Source organism: Palaemon carinicauda, chromosome 16 (genome assembly GCF_036898095.1).
Source record: "Palaemon carinicauda isolate YSFRI2023 chromosome 16, ASM3689809v2, whole genome shotgun sequence".
In the NCBI taxonomy this organism is placed as follows: domain Eukaryota; kingdom Metazoa; phylum Arthropoda; class Malacostraca; order Decapoda; family Palaemonidae; genus Palaemon; species Palaemon carinicauda.
In genome coordinates, this window is record NC_090740.1 from 132,114,344 (window position 1) to 132,129,872 (window position 15,529).

Sequence of the window (15,529 nt, forward strand, 5' to 3'; positions counted from 1 at the left end):
GAATATCCAGAGAGAGATCAAAAACAAAGCAAGAGTCAAAAACAGTCAAATCAAACAGTTTCATGAAAAGTCGTAAGAAAAACCAACCAAGCGAAAGCCATTAACCAAAATGATATTTTAATTATAAAATAAAATTTTGAATATACTTACCCGGTGAATATATAATAGCTGCAACTCTGTTGCTCGACAGACAAAAAACAGTAAAAACTCGCCAGCGATCGCTATACAGGTTGCGGGTGTGCCCACCAGCGCCAACTGTCGGCCAGTTACCACTCTCGATGTAAACAAAGACTCAATTTCTTCTCATCCCACTGCGTCTCTATTGGGGAGGAAGGGAGGGTCGTTTAATTTATATATTCACCGGGTAAGTATATTCAAAAATTTATTTTATAATTAAAATATCATTTTTAAATATTTAACTTAGCCGGTGAATATATAATAGCTGATTCACACCCAAGGAGGTGGGTAGAGACCAGAGTTAAATATGTTTACATCGTATAAGCTAAGAGTTTTTTATTTCATTTTGGCAGTTATCAATATAACAAAACCAAAATAAATAGGTACCTGGTAAGGAAGTCGACTTAGACGATTACTCTGCCTTGTAAGTACGTCTTCCTTACGGAGCCCAGCGATCCTCTTAGGATGCTGACAGACCCCCAGGAGCTGAAGTATCAAGGGCTGCAACCCATACAACAGGACCTCATCAAACCCCTAATCTGGGCGCTCTCAAGAAATGACTTTGACCACCCGCCAAATCAACCAGGATGCGAAAGGCTTCTTAGCCTTCCGGACAACCCATAAAACATTAAAACATTTCAAGAGACAGATTAAAAGGATCTGGAATTAGGGAATTGTAGTGGTTGAGCCCTCACCCACTACTGCACTCGCTGCTACGAATGGTCCCAGTGTGTAGCAGTTCTCGTAAAGAGACTGGACATCTTTTAAGTAAAATGACGCGAACACTGACTTGCTTCTCCAATAGGTTGCGTTCATGATACTTTGCAGAGATCTATTTTGCTTAAAGGCCACGGAAGTTGCTACAGCTCTAACCTCGTGCGTCTTAACCTTAAGCAAATATCGGTCTTCCTCACTCAAGTGTGAATGAGCTTCTCGTATTAACAATCTGATAAAACATGACAAAGCATTCTTTGACATAGGCAAGGATGGTTTCTTAACCGAACACCATAACGCTTCAGATTGGCCTCGTAAAGGTTTAGTACGAGCTAAGTAGAACTTAAGAGCTCTAACAGGGCATAAGACTCTTTCTAGTTCATTGCCTACGATCTCCGATAAGCTGGGAATATCGAAAGATTTAGGCCAAGGACGAGAAGGTAGCTCATTTTTGGCTAGAAAACCAAGTTGCAGAGAACAAGTAGCTTTTTCTGACGAAAATCCGATGTTCTTGCTGAAGGCATGAATCTCACTGACTCTTTTAGCCGAGGCTAAGCATACCAGGAAAAGAGTCTTAAGAGTGAGATCTTTCAGGGAGGCTGACTGTAAAGGCTCAAACCTGTCTGACATGAGGAATCTTAGGACCACGTCTAAATTCCACCCAGGAGTAGCCAAACGACGCTCCTTAGTGGTCTCGAAAAACTTAAGGAGGTCTTGCAGATCTTTATTGTTGGAAAGATCTAAGCCTCTATGCCGGAAGACCGATGCCAACATGCTTCTATAGCCCTTGATAGTGGGAGCTGAAAGGGATCGTCCTTTTCTCAGGTATAAGAGATAATCAGCTATTTGGGCTACAGAGGTACTGGTCAAGGATACAGAAACTGACTTGCACCAGTCTCGGAAGACTTCCCACTTCGATTGGTAGACTCTAATGGTAGACGCTCTCCTTGCTCTAACAATCGCACTGGCTGCCTCCTTCGAAAAGCCTCTAGCTCTCGAGAGTCTTTCGAAAGTCTGAAGGCAGTCAGACGAAGAGCGTGGAGGCTTTGGTGTACCTTCTTTACGTGTGGCTGACGTAGAAGGTCTACTCTTTGAGGAAGACTTCTGGGAACGTCTACTAACCATCGAAGTACCTCGGTGAACCATTCTCTCGCGGGCCAGAGGGGAGCAACTAACGTCAACCTTGTCCCTTCGTGAGAGGCGAACTTCTGCAGTACCTTGTTGACAATCTTGAATGGTGGGAATGCGTAAAGATCCAGATGTGACCAATCTAGGAGGAAGGCATCTATATGTATTGCTGCTGGGTCCGGGACTGGAGAGCAATAGATTGGAAGCCTCTTGGTCAGCGAGGTTGCAAAGAGATCTATGGTGGGTTGACCCCAAGTCGCCCAAAGTCTCTTGCACACATCCTTGTGGAGGGTCCATTCGGTTGGAATTACTTGACCTTTCCGACTGAGACAATCTGCTAGGACGTTCAAGTTGCCCTGGATGAACCTCGTTACTAGGGAGATGCCTCGATCTTTTGACCAGATGAGCAGGTCCCTTGCGATCTCGTACAACGTCAGTGAGTGGGTACCTCCCTGTTTGGAGATGTACGCCAAGGCCGTGGTGTTGTCTGAGTTTACTTCCACCACTTTGCCTCGAAGGAGATACTCGAAGCTTCTCAAGGCCAGATGAACCGCCAAAAGCTCCTTGCAGTTGATATGCATCCTCCTCTGACTCGAGTTCCACAGACCTGAGCATTCCCGACCGTCCAGCGTCGCGCCCCAGCCCAAGTCCGATGCTTCCGAGAAGAGAACGTGGTTGGGTATCTGAACTGCCAAGGGAAGACCCTCTCTTAGGCTGATATTGTCCTTCCACCAAGTCAGACAAGACTTTATCTTTTCGGAAATCGGGATCGAGACCGCCTCTAGCGTCTTGTCCTTTTTCCAGTGAAAAGCCAGATGGAATTGAAGAGGACGGAGGTGTAGTCTTCCTAATGATACAAATTGCTCCAGGGATGACAGCGTCCCTACCAGACTCATCCACAGCCTGACTGAGCAGCGTTCTTTCTTCAGCATCTTCTGGATGGAGAGCAGGGCTTGATCTATTCTGGGGGCCGACGGAAAAGCCCGAAAAACTTGACTGTGAATCTCCATCCCTAAATACAGAATAGTTTGGGATGGGACCAGCTGTGACTTTTCCAAATTGACTAGGAGTCCCAATTCCTTGGCCAGATCTAGAGTCCAATTGAGATCCTTCAGACAGCGATGACTGGAAGAGGCTCTAAGAAGCCAGTCGTCCAAGTACAGGGAGGCTCTGATCTCCGATAGCTCGAAACTGGTACCCCACATTCCTGTAAACAAACCTCAGAAACGGTTGGGAATCCGGGTGTATAGGAATGTGGAAGTATGCCTCCTGAAGGTCGAGAGAGACCATCCAGTCGCCTTCCATAAATGCTGTCAAGACAGCCTGGTAGACTTCATCGCGAAGTTTGTCTTGACAATGAACACATTGAGCGCACTTGCCTCTTACGTACTCCTGCAGTGAACATGGCTGCCAAATCATGGAGCCATCCCTGAGGGACTTGTCTCTGCAGAGAACGTGGCTGTCAGATCATTGGAGCCATCCCTGAAAGCCTTGTTTATGCATGACATAATTGTACAGCAAAACTTCAAAGGCTCGAAAACAGCTGTGAAGTTGACCTGTAAAATCTTGGAGCGTCTCCTGGCCAGGCGCCAGGGAGAGTCTACGAGATTTTAGAAGTCTATCTGGGCAGAGGCAGGAACTCCCAAGCCGAGAACTTCTCTCGTGTCATATCAGACTTTCGCTCTATAAGCCAGTTTAAAAGAAGGGAAAGCAAAGGCTGTATCCCCCAAACTCCTCCTGGTGATAAACCAGTCGCCTAGCAAACGTAAAGCTCTCTAGGAGAGCGAGAGAGCACTAGCTTATAAAACAACGGTTTCGAAGTAGCTAGGCCTAGTGTAAGCTCTGACGTTTAGGCGAACGAGGAGCAGCAGTTACAAAAAGATCCGGACAAAGATCCTTAAAAATCAGCATGATTTAATTAAAGTCCATAGAGGGCTAAGCAGCTTAGGCTCCTCTCCGTCTGACAGAGTCCTCAAGGGAATATCAGTAGGAGGGGGAACAGCAACTTTCTCATCTAAAGGAACCTTGTCCGATAATAGCTAAGTCTCAAGCAAGGGAGAGACCTACCGTGGTGGCAATGCTTTACAAGCAGAGTCCACACGCACTGGTGCATTAGTAGCGGACCAGGACGCAACGTCATGTAACTGCTTGACAGTCTGTGAACTGTCAACAACAACAGGTGAGAGAGACCAGGACGCAACGTCATGTAACTGCTTGACAGTCTGTGAACTGTCAACAACAACAGGTGCGTGAGGACGCACAGCGTCCACTCGAGACTGCTTTGACCGCCTAGATTGAGCAGTCAAAACAACTCTAGAATGCGGAGGTTGACGCACAGCGTCAAAACAAGTCAACTCCGATTGTTAGCGAACGTCCTGAACGTCAACAGGAGCATCAGCAAGTGGCCTAACGTCCAAATGTGGCTGAAAATCCACACGAGACCGCATCGAGTGTGGTTCTAGACAACCTGACTGACGTGACTTAGCTACGCCAACGTCACCAGGACGCACAAAGGAACGTTAGGTTGGCTGAAAGCCAGGATATCGATGAGATAAACGGCTAGGCTCAACGTACTAATCGGCAGAATAGTCTTCCATAAGGGAGGCAAGCTTATTCTGCCTGTCTTGCCGTACAACCCATTTAGGATCAACGGAAATGGTTGCGGTAGGAGACGAGGGTAACGTCTGTGACCGCAAAACCTTGCCAACAAAAAGACTCTCGGAGTCTGTGTTACGCTTTTGTTAGGTGGCGAGCAGTTTTCCGATGACTGCATAGGGTCAGAGCTGTCCTAATGGCTACAACCAGGACGCTGGACCTGTCCTGAAAGGACTGACTTTCGCTTAAGGGCCTCGAAACCTTGTTTCAGGTTACTTATGCGAAAAGCCCTCGGATGACGAGGAGAAAATTGTCTCTCTCGCCTTATGGTAGGGGAGATCTTGGTAAGATACACCCGATACCATAGAGGGAACGTCTGTTCGCTGATCAAGGCCTCTCAAACCCATAAGTCGTTCGACATTACTTCTCCCCTGGGCTTGGGAGCTTGCAAGAGGTCCCGGACTAGGTGAACGACAGGCACGAACAGACGAACCCTCGGTTACGCATCACTGTAACACTTTGCGCAATATCACTTTATCACTACGATTTTCTGTTTTGCACTTATTTCACTGAAATCGAAACTTTTACTGATTTCTACCTGAAGCACGCAATTCTACCCTCATCAAAAGGTAGTAAATGCGAAATCAGTCGTATAATGCAAGCACATTAATACCAGCAAAACACAGTAAACATAATTTAAGATAAAAAATTCAGTGGCTGGGGAAGAGACTAAACACTAGTTCATTCAAAACTACGTTTTCAATCTCTCACCGTACATTGCCTGGGGACGAGAATAAAACTAAAAACGTTTTATCTTTTCTCCCCGTACAGAGACTAGGGACGAGAGTAACTCGAGAACAACGTAACCCGCTTGAACGGAACGTTTTCTCTCCTCTCTCTCCCTCCGTCTCTATCTCTCTCTCTCTCTCTCTCTTGATTTCGCACCTAAGAGAAGAGCCCAATTACGTTTCGTCAAAAAAACATGTTATTTGACCAAAGGAAAAAACTGAAAGGTTTTTCAATTAAAAAGTTCCTTTAAAATAGAATTTAAAACATTTACTTTGAAAGAAGAATGAACAAAACGTCAGAATCGATTTACTCTTTCTGCAAAGTGAAACCGTAATACTCTCTCTCTCTATCGTAACGATAGAGCGCAAACTGCGTAGCATAAATAAACTAAACGTTAGTTCATCTTTGAAAAAAGTACGAAGACTATTCAAAGAAAATCTTTCATAAAATATTTATTAAAAATATTCATTTAAAAAGTTTTAAATCATTAGCTCTTTAAAAGCTATTACGATTGAAAAGGGCTCAACGTTGTTTAACTTCGGTTTCCAAGTTAGGACCGCCTACTCTCAGGAAAGGTCGCATATAAACAAATCATTAAAATTTATTTTTATGTTTATTATAAATGGAAAGGTAATCGAAGAGGCCTAATAAAGGCGGTGATATAAAATATATAGAGGAAAATCTATAATTAATTTATAACGTGATAAGATAATTGCTAAAAGCCTAAACACACTTCCGTCTAGGGGAAGGGTCGGCCATTTAAAAGTCAAAGAAAGTCCATACTCTCTTTGTCATAAAAAAATAAATCTATCCAAAAACGAGTTCAAGATTTAATATGAAGATAAAACACCTGCACTGCGAAAGCTCAAACCAAAATGAAGTACTTCACCAAATATGTTGAGAAAAACTCCAGGTTCTACAGCGAGTAAAAGTACGTCTTGTCGACACGTCGACAGAGAAGAAATTGAGTCTTTGTTTACATCGAGAGTGGTATCTGGCCGACAGTTGGCGCTGGTGGGCACACCCGCAACCTGTATAGCGATCGCTGGCGAGTTTTTACTGTTTTTTGTCTGTCGAGCAACAGAGTTGCAGCTATTATATATTCACCGGCTAAGTTAAATATTTAAAAAAAACAAGTACTTCACCAAAGCTGTAGAAAACGTGAGGTCAGCGCGAGCAAGAAAATTTCAATGCTTACGCCACAGCGGCAGAGAAGAACTGAGGACTAGAGGAATAGTTCCAATATCCTGGCAAGTGGTGGCGCTAGTTGTACACCTAGCAACCCAATCTTCGATCGCCCGCAAGTTTTGAATTTCTGCCGGCCGTCAGAGACGTTAGCTATATATATATATATATCCACCAGCTAAGTTAAATGTTTAAAAATACCATTTTTAAATACTACTAGGAACACAAGGAAGCATGGTTTACCTGCAGAGGTTCGAGGTCAGCTATGCAGAGAACCCAGGATGCTGCTTTCCCCAAGAGAGGGGAGGATGAAGAAAGAAGTAAGGGCCAGACATACTCTTTCATTCATGCAGTCTAAAACCGGGTAACAATGCCCTCAACCTTCTGCTACCTGTCTATTAAGGAGCCTGAGGTTAGACCAGCTGTTGTGCAGCCACCACAGGGCCGATTGAGAATGTATCAAGGCTCCTGTGGGTCACATCCTGCAGATAGTGGGCTGTGAAGGTCGTTTGATGCTTCCAGACCCCAGCTTGTAGCACCTGCGTCACTGAGAAGTTTCTCTTAAAAGCCAGAGACGTAGCGATGCCTCTGACATCGTGTGCTCTGGGACGACGTGACGGAGGAGGATCTGGATTCAAGGCGTGGTGGATGACCTTTCGGATCCAGGCAGAGATAGTATTCTTGGTGACCCTCCTCTTTGTCCTTCCCGTGCTCACAAACAGGGCTTGCACACGAGGACGGACTGCAGCCGTTCTCTTCAGATAACGCCTCAGACTTCTCACTGGACATAGTAACAGATGGTCTGGGTCACTTGTTACAGAACGGAGACTCGAGACCCTGAAGGAGTCGAACCGTGGGTCCAGCACTCCAGGGTTCTGAGTCTTAGCTACAAACTCAGGGACGAACCCGAACGTTACCTCCCCCCATCCCCTTGAATGGGCGACGTCGTATGAGAGACCATGAAGTTTACTGACCCGCTAGGCTGAAGCCAAAGCGAGCAGAAACGCCGTCTTCCAAGTCAGGTGTCGATCAGAGGCCTGGCGTAATGGTTCGAACGGAGGTCTCTTAAGAGCCCTGAGGACTCGAACCAAGTTCCATGGAGGAGGTCTCACTTCCGACTGAGGGCAGGTAAGTTCGTAGCTTCGTATGAGTAAAGAAAGTTCCAGCGAGGAAGAAATGTCTATTCTTTTCAGCCTGAAGGCTAAGCTTAAGGCTGAGCGATAGCCTTTCACCGCCGAGACTAAAAGGTGCATTTCCTCCCGCAAATACACGAGAAACTCCGCTATTGCTGGAATAGTGGCATCGAGGGGAGAGATACCCCTCCCACAACACCAACCACAGAAGACTCTCCACTTCACCTGGTAGACCCCTGCAGATGACTTTCGCAGGTGTCGAGACATCCTCTCCGCAACTTGTTGCGAAAAGCCTCTCTCAATGAGGAGACGCTGGATAGTCTCCAGGCGTGAAGCCGAAGCGAAGCTACGGCCTTGTGGTAGATGTTGCAGTGTGGTTGCTTGAGTAACTCGTGTCGTGGGGGATGTTCTCTCGGGAGTTCCGTCAGGAGCTGCAGAAGGTCCGGGAACCACTCTGCGTGATGCCATAGCGGAGCTATTAAGGTCACTGACAGATTGACTGATAGTATGGTCTTGTTGAGCACCCTTCTCATCAGACAGAACGGTGGAAAGGCGTAGACGTCGATGTTGTCCCACCGTTGTTGGAAGGCATTTTGCCAGAGTGCCTTGGGGTCCGGGACTGGGGAGCAGTACAGCAGCAGCTCGAAGTTCAAAGCTGTCGCAAACAGGTCCACTGTCGGGGAACCCCACAAAGTCAGGACTTTGTTGGCTACTTGAGGATCCAAAGACCACTCAGTACTCACTATCTGCGATGCTCTGCTCAGACTGTCGGCGAGCATATTCCTTTTGCCCGGAATGAAGCGAGCTGATAGTGGAATCGAGTGGACTTCGGTCCACCTCGGTATCTCTACTGCAAGATGGGATAGCTGTTGTGAAGAGGTACCTCCCTGCTTGTTGTCGCTCATCACCACCATGGAGTGGCCCGCCAGGACCTGTTGAAGGGCCAGATAGACGGCCTTCATTTCTAGCAGGGTGATGTGGAGGCACTTTTCTGATCCTGACCATAGGCCTGATATCCTCTGGTTCAAAACGTGGGCCCCCCACCCTTCTTTTGACGCGTCCGAGAACAGCATCAAATCCGGGGGGAGGACGAGAAGATCCACTCCCTATCGAAGGTTTTCGTCGGTCAGCCACCACTGCAGGTCCGTCCGTTCCGCGGGTCCCATAGGGACCAGAGTGTACGGGGAATCGTTGCCTTGGTTCCACCGGAACTTGAGCGGCCATTGTAGGGATCTAATCCTGAGGCGGCCGTTCGGAACTAAACGGGCCAGGGAGGCCAGGTGACCTAGGATACGTAACCAAGATTGGGCTGGAAGGGCTTCTCGTCCGAGGAAAAGTCTTGCAACCCTCCTCAGCCTTGCTATCCTGTCGTCTGATAGAAAGGCTTTGCGGAAATTAGTGTCTAATATCATGCCTAGATATACCAGTCGTTGAGTTGGAAGCAGAGAAGACTCGTCGAGATTTACCATGATCCCAAGATCTTGGCAAAGTCCCAGAAGCTTGTCTCGGTGTCGAAGAAGGGTAGACTCCGAGTCTGCCAGGATCAGCCAGTCGTCCTGATAGCGGAGGAGTCGGATGCCGATCCTGTGTGCCCACGAAGAAATCAGGGCGAACACTTTGGTGAACACCTGAGGTGCTGTGGAGAGACCGAAACACAGCACCTTGAACTGGTAGATCTTGTTGTCTAGGCTGAATCTCAAGTACTTGAAAGACGGATGGACTGGGATCTGGAAGTACGCGTCCTTCAAATCCAGAGTGCACATGAAGTCTTGCGGTCTCACTGCAAGTCTGACCGTGTCTGCTGTCTCCATGCTGAACGGAGTTTGCTTGACAAACTTGTTCAGAGCTGAGAGGTCGATGACAGTTCTCCAGCATCCAGACGCCTTCTCTACAAGAAAGACTCGACTGAAGAAGCCTGGAGACGTCGACGACCTCCTGGAGAGCATCCTTCTTGAGCATGGTCTCGACTTCTGCTCTAAGGGCTAGCCCCTTTACCGATCCCATGGCATAGGAGCTCAACTACACTGGATTCGCTGTCAGGGGAGGAAGAGATGTTATGAACGGGACGCGATATCCTTGGCTGATCACAGAGATCGTCCAGGAATCGGCCCCGAGTTGCTGCCACCTGTCAGCGCAACTTTGTAGGCATCCCCCACTGGTGGACATGCAGGGGGATTGCCAATCCTAGCGTTTACGGCCTCGGCTGCTTCCCTTAGGATTCTTACCTCCCCTGGAGGACTTTCCGCCTTTCTTGTCCTTGACAGGAAAGGGTTGCTGCTTAGACACCTTTGCCTTTGCTGCCAGAGCCTGTCTCGATGTCCTAGACTGACGAGGCTGCTGATGTTGTTGTTGAGGAGCTGGAGGCTTGTAGGGCCGGGATGTAAGGGCCCTTTGGAGGAGCGAATCTTGATTCGACTTCCTCCACCTCTCAGCTGTCCGTTCTACATCTTTGGGCTCGAACAAACTCTCTCCAAGGATGGAGGAGTGTCTGAGCTTGCTGACATCCACGGCTGGGACTTTCAAGTGGAACCTCTCGGTCACGGCATCCCGACGTTTTAGGATCGAGTTTGCCCACAAGTTCGAAACTTGTTGAGCTAAAAACTCGATGGAGCGCGTGCCCGAGAGGAGGAAAAACTCAAGGGCCTTCCTGGTGCTCTCCTTGGACAAGTCCTCGGATTGCAACAGGATGCCCAGAGACCCCAGCCACATGTCCAGCCACGAAGTGGCCTGCATGGCACACTTCGCGACTTTCTCCTGGCTTAGGATCTCCGTAGCCGAGAATGTCACCTGCCGGGCGGAGAGTTTCTCGAGAGAAATCCCCCTTGAGAGCTCTTCCACAGAGTGGTGGAGGGGAAGAGCTAAACAAGACTCCCACATGATCTCGAAGTACCTCCTCTGCTGTACACGAGGAGGTGGGAGGAGTTTGTTCCCGGCAGAGGAACGGCTGGAGGAGGCGAGTTCGGCGAGCTGGCCCTCAACCTTGTCTCTGGCACTCTTCACATCCTGGGACCAGCGCAGAGCCGCGCTGGCCTTTGGGAGCTTCTGGATACCGTAGAATTGGTGCTCGAGGGACTCACCCACATTGTGGGAAGAGCCCTCTTGCCCCGAAGGGACCGGTGCCCGTTGGACAACAGGGTGAGTGGGCGCCCACTGCGCATCAGCGTCCAGGAACGGAGATGCAAGACTGGAGGGTCTGGCAAGCATCGGAGATTGCGAACGATCTGCGAAGAAGTCCAAGGAAGCAGCTGCAACGGTCTGCTCTCGACGTAGAGGATCCTCTGCGGGGGAAGTCGAAGGCGAAGATCCGAAGAGGCGCCTCTTAACTCCCTTGTCAGGAGAAGGAAGGCCTCTACGGCGAAGAGGAGGGCGAGCCTTACGGCGAAGACGACCTCGAGGCACAGCAACACCATCGTCTGTCCTCCGAAGAGGAGTCTCTGTCAGTGCACTCCCCCGAGGGGAAGAGTCACCCGCAGGAGAGACCATTGGACCCAGCTCCTCCCTCGAAGGATGTTCGGAGGGGGGAACTGAGCCTTCAGCAACAACCGCAACCGCAGCAGGGGTTTGACCCGACCCGTCGGAAGCCTCTGCCACAACAACATCGACAATAGACAGAGGATCTACATCTGCTATTACCGGCGACTGTTTGACTGCTGCTCCCAACTGGATCAGGTCAAACAGGGCTTCCTTGGAGGGCAAGCCCTTAAGCCATAAGGAAGCCCAAAGCTGTAAAAGATCATCGTTAGTAACATGGTCATCAACAGGATCAATGCCCTCCCCCGGAGTAGGAGGGCATAGCTGCCTCGCTATGGGAGGTAACGCCCTCTCCCGAACCCCAAGATTGGGAAACAAAAGAAGGGCCAGCGCTACCACTTGCCGGCCTCTCGCGAGAGACCGATAGAGTGGAAGCTTCGGAAGAGGTTCGGACGGCGGAAGAAGAGTCCTTGGAACCTTCCTTCTTCAAGGCAACCCTTGAAGGAGAATGGTCACGCTTAGGCTTCTTACGCCGCCGGGCAAACCTCTCCCACTGGGAGGTAGGCCACTCCCTGCACTCACTACAGGTATTATCCCTTTTACACCGTTGACCTCGACACTGCAGGCATAAGGAGTGAGGGTCCGTCTCGACCGCTGACATGAACGTTCCACAAGGGCGGTCGGGGAGTCCAGGGCACTTCCGCATGATGGGAAGGAAGGAAGGAAGAGGCCAACTTCAAGCACACAAGCTGAAAGAAAAAGCAAAACAAAATTAAGGCTGTCAATAATGCGAGGGCGAAGCAGAGACGTCTGCTCATCGCCTGCGCCAAAAGTGAAGTGAAGCAGTTCACCGGTGTGTGAGGGGGGAGGGGTAGTTAGCTACCACTCCCCTACCCCCTTGCTAACTAGCACGGGGGTAATTAACCCTCGTTAAAATTCTAATGGCTCATCATTTCAGCTACGCCGAAAGTAAAACCCCATGTAAATAGCGTGGTTTGTATTTCGGTTAGGGAACAAATGAATTTTATGTAATTATGATGCAGAAATTCAATTCCACACCAATTACAAGAGCCATATATTTTTCTAACGGATTATCTTCATCTATATACATTTCTAACCATTACTATAACTAAAAATCATTCAATTTTGGGTTTTCCATAACTAAAAACATTGTTTCCCACTAGAATCCCCAAAAATTATTTTCCTATAGAGAGAATGAAAAAATCACAATCAATGCTTTATTACTATTATTTGCTAAGCTACAACCCTAGTTGGAAAAGCAGAATGCTATAAGCCCAGGGGCTCCAACAGGGAAAATAGCCCAGTGAGGAAAAGTAAAACATTTTAAGAATCAATAACATTATTAAAATAAATATTTTCTATATAAACTATAAAAACTTAACAAAACAAGAGGAACAGAAAGAAGACAGAATAGTGTGCTCGAGAGTACCCTCAAGCAAGAAATCTCTAACCCAAGACAGTGGAAGACCATGGTACAGAGGCTATGGCACTACCCACGACTAGAGAACAATGGTTTGATTTTGGAGTGTCCTTCTCTTAGAAGAGCTGCTTACCATAGCTAAAGAGTCTCCTCTACCCTTGCCAAGAGGAAAGTGACCACTGAACAATTACAGTACAGTGGTTAACCCTTTTACCCCCAGTCTATTTAGAAAATTCCAACCCTTAACCCCCAGGGGGTTATTTTTTTCCCAGCACATTTTGCAGTATATTTTTTTTTAATTGCTCTAACAGCCTTAATTTTTGTCATAGAGAAGTCAGATTGGTCTCATTCTCTTGGAAAATGCCTGAATTTTCTCAAAAAGTTATCAAAAATATGAAAAAAAAAATTTTATAGCATTTTTTTGCAAGGACGTACCGGTACGTCCATGGGGGTAAAGGGATGGCTTTTGTGAAACGTACCAGTACGTCCTTTGGGGGTAAAAGGGTTAACCTATTGGGTGAAAAAGAATTATTTGGTAATCTGAGTGTTGTCAGGACAGAGAGTAATCTGTAAACTAAAGGCCAGACTATACGGTTTATGTGTGGGCAAATGGAAATTGAACCGTAACCAGAGAAAAAGATCCAATGTAGTACTGACTGGCCAGTCAAAGGACCCAGTAACTCTCCAGCAGTAGTATCTCAACGGGTGGCTGGTGCCCTGGCCAACCTACTACCTTTGCTCCACTATTCATTGTCAAAAACGGAAGAGGTATAACTCAAGATAACCAACTGAAAAAATGTGATTCATGTAAAATATTTGACTAGAAGTTAAGACATCCTACTTTACCTCTAAGTAAATTGTACAGTAGGTGGTACGTGTATTATAAGAACAGAGAAAAACTTCTTTATTAAGTGCGATAAGGTTAGCTCACCCATTAACGTCAAAAAGGACACTTACTTTCACAGCAAATAAATACTTACATATACATACATATATATATATATATATATATATATATATATATATATATATATATATATATATATATATATATATCACCGATTATGGGGGACACCCAGTATATATACCTTTCTGAAGGGGCCTGCCCTAAGGTGGTGACAGTTTGTGTATAAGCAAAGCTGCACTAGTCATGGGAAATAAGTGTCATTTTTTAAGAAAACGGGTGTTTTTCTTAAAAGAAACCCCTTTCATCTTTTAATGTTAGTAGAAAAGCTTGCCCCGTCCGTAACTATAATAAAACCATGCTTCCTACATACACACACACACACACACACACACACACACACACACACACACATATATATATATATATATATATATATATATATATATATATATATATATATATTTATGGTATTAATTTAAGCTAAAAGTAATTTCTTTGGAAATATTGTGGCAGTCGTTTTATATATATATATATATATATATATATATATATATATATATATATATATATATATATATATATATATATATATATATATATATATAAGTTACAGCAGACTTCCAAAGATTGAAGTTAAAGTAGATTGTTTAGCAGTATTACGTCAGTTGCTAAGGGGTTATGTCATCAGACATAAAGGGCACTATCCTGATTTTTAGCTTGGTATATTAACAAATATAAGCAAACGTCAGCACGTACCTTGAACAATTCCAAACACCTCAAAGTCAACAGAAATCAATTTTTTCGTTGCCATTTCGGTTAATCAAATGTCCAAGAGAGGAATTTACTTTGAATATTATAACGTTCAGCCTTAGGTGTCACTTTCTGGTAGTTTCTTCGCATAGACCTTCAAGAGATTGTCTTCGCAACGGCACTTCATGAAGTTGTCTGTATGCTGTTTCATCTATTTATAGTTTCGTATGGACTAATACTAAATTATCGTACAGAATCCATTGAAGCTTATGAGTAACAATTAAGTTAACACTTCAAACACTAATGGACCCAAAACAAGATAAAATGGTATATAGACCTACTGACAAGATTAAGGGGAAAATCTACGAGTAATTATATCGATTAAAGCATCAACTAAAATCACTAACAGGAAAAATGAGGTCGACCATGCACTTAAAGACATTCCAGTTCTTAATACAAGGTCAACCTAAAATGGAAATTGTTGTTGTAAACTTTTCTGACGGAAATATTGAGAGGAGGAATAGCATACTAGAATTCAAACCATGGTTGTCGAAACCGAGACGAAAATTGGAAAACTAAAACCTAAAATATACAATGATGAATATACAGTGACAATTGCTTGGATTCAAAGGAATAGTTGCCTGGGCCATATTCAAAATATAAAAGAGAAGATAAGTCTGGTATCCTAGAAAAAATGCTGCTTGTAGGACTAGGGCCTAGGCCTACCCATTATTTGTTGAAACGTGATCCTGAAGTTAGGAAGACTATTCACGATAAAGATGATGCTATGAGGTACATATAACATACGTGATAGGTATCACGTGATCACCTGCTACAACTATCAAATATATGGACATTTTGAAAAAGATTGCAAGTTTAAGACTGGTGATAAAGTCTGCGTGAAATATTTAGAAAAACATTCCACCAAAGAATGTAATTCGCAACAGGTAAAATGTATAAACTGCACTAAGTTAAACAAACCAAGTGACCACATAGTGAATTCATGAAATTACAAAGGTTATGACTTGAAATTGAAAAGACTAGCAGAAAAAAAAATGACCATGCATACTAAGGATGGCATAAACTGTGGCTATGTAAATATCAAATCTGTTGGTAATAAAACGATTCAAATTCTAGAATTGATATATGAGAAATATTTGGACATACTAGCATTATCTGAAACATGGTTTGACACATGCTTTCTTTCATATTCCAAGAAAGTTTGCGGGGGAAGCCAGG

The 15,529-nt window shown here is 45.6% G+C and overlaps 1 protein-coding gene across 3 annotated transcripts in view; it reads right to left on the reverse strand.

The window, feature by feature from the left end:
• The window catches only part of LOC137655881 (acylphosphatase-2-like), a 104,457-nt gene extending 89,260 nt beyond the window's left edge, over positions 1-15,197 (reverse strand). The window contains exon 1 of one of the 3 annotated variants that reach the window (XR_011046894.1): positions 14,297-15,197. Coding sequence is in view for 2 of the 3 variants with exons in the window: in XM_068390101.1 (XP_068246202.1) it covers positions 14,297-14,351 (55 nt within the window). In the remaining variant the exon portion in view is untranslated. The remainder of the gene's footprint in view (positions 1-14,296) is intronic. The other 2 variants (XM_068390101.1, XM_068390100.1) reach the window with 2 other exon arrangements.
• Positions 15,198-15,529: the final 332 nt, after the last annotated feature.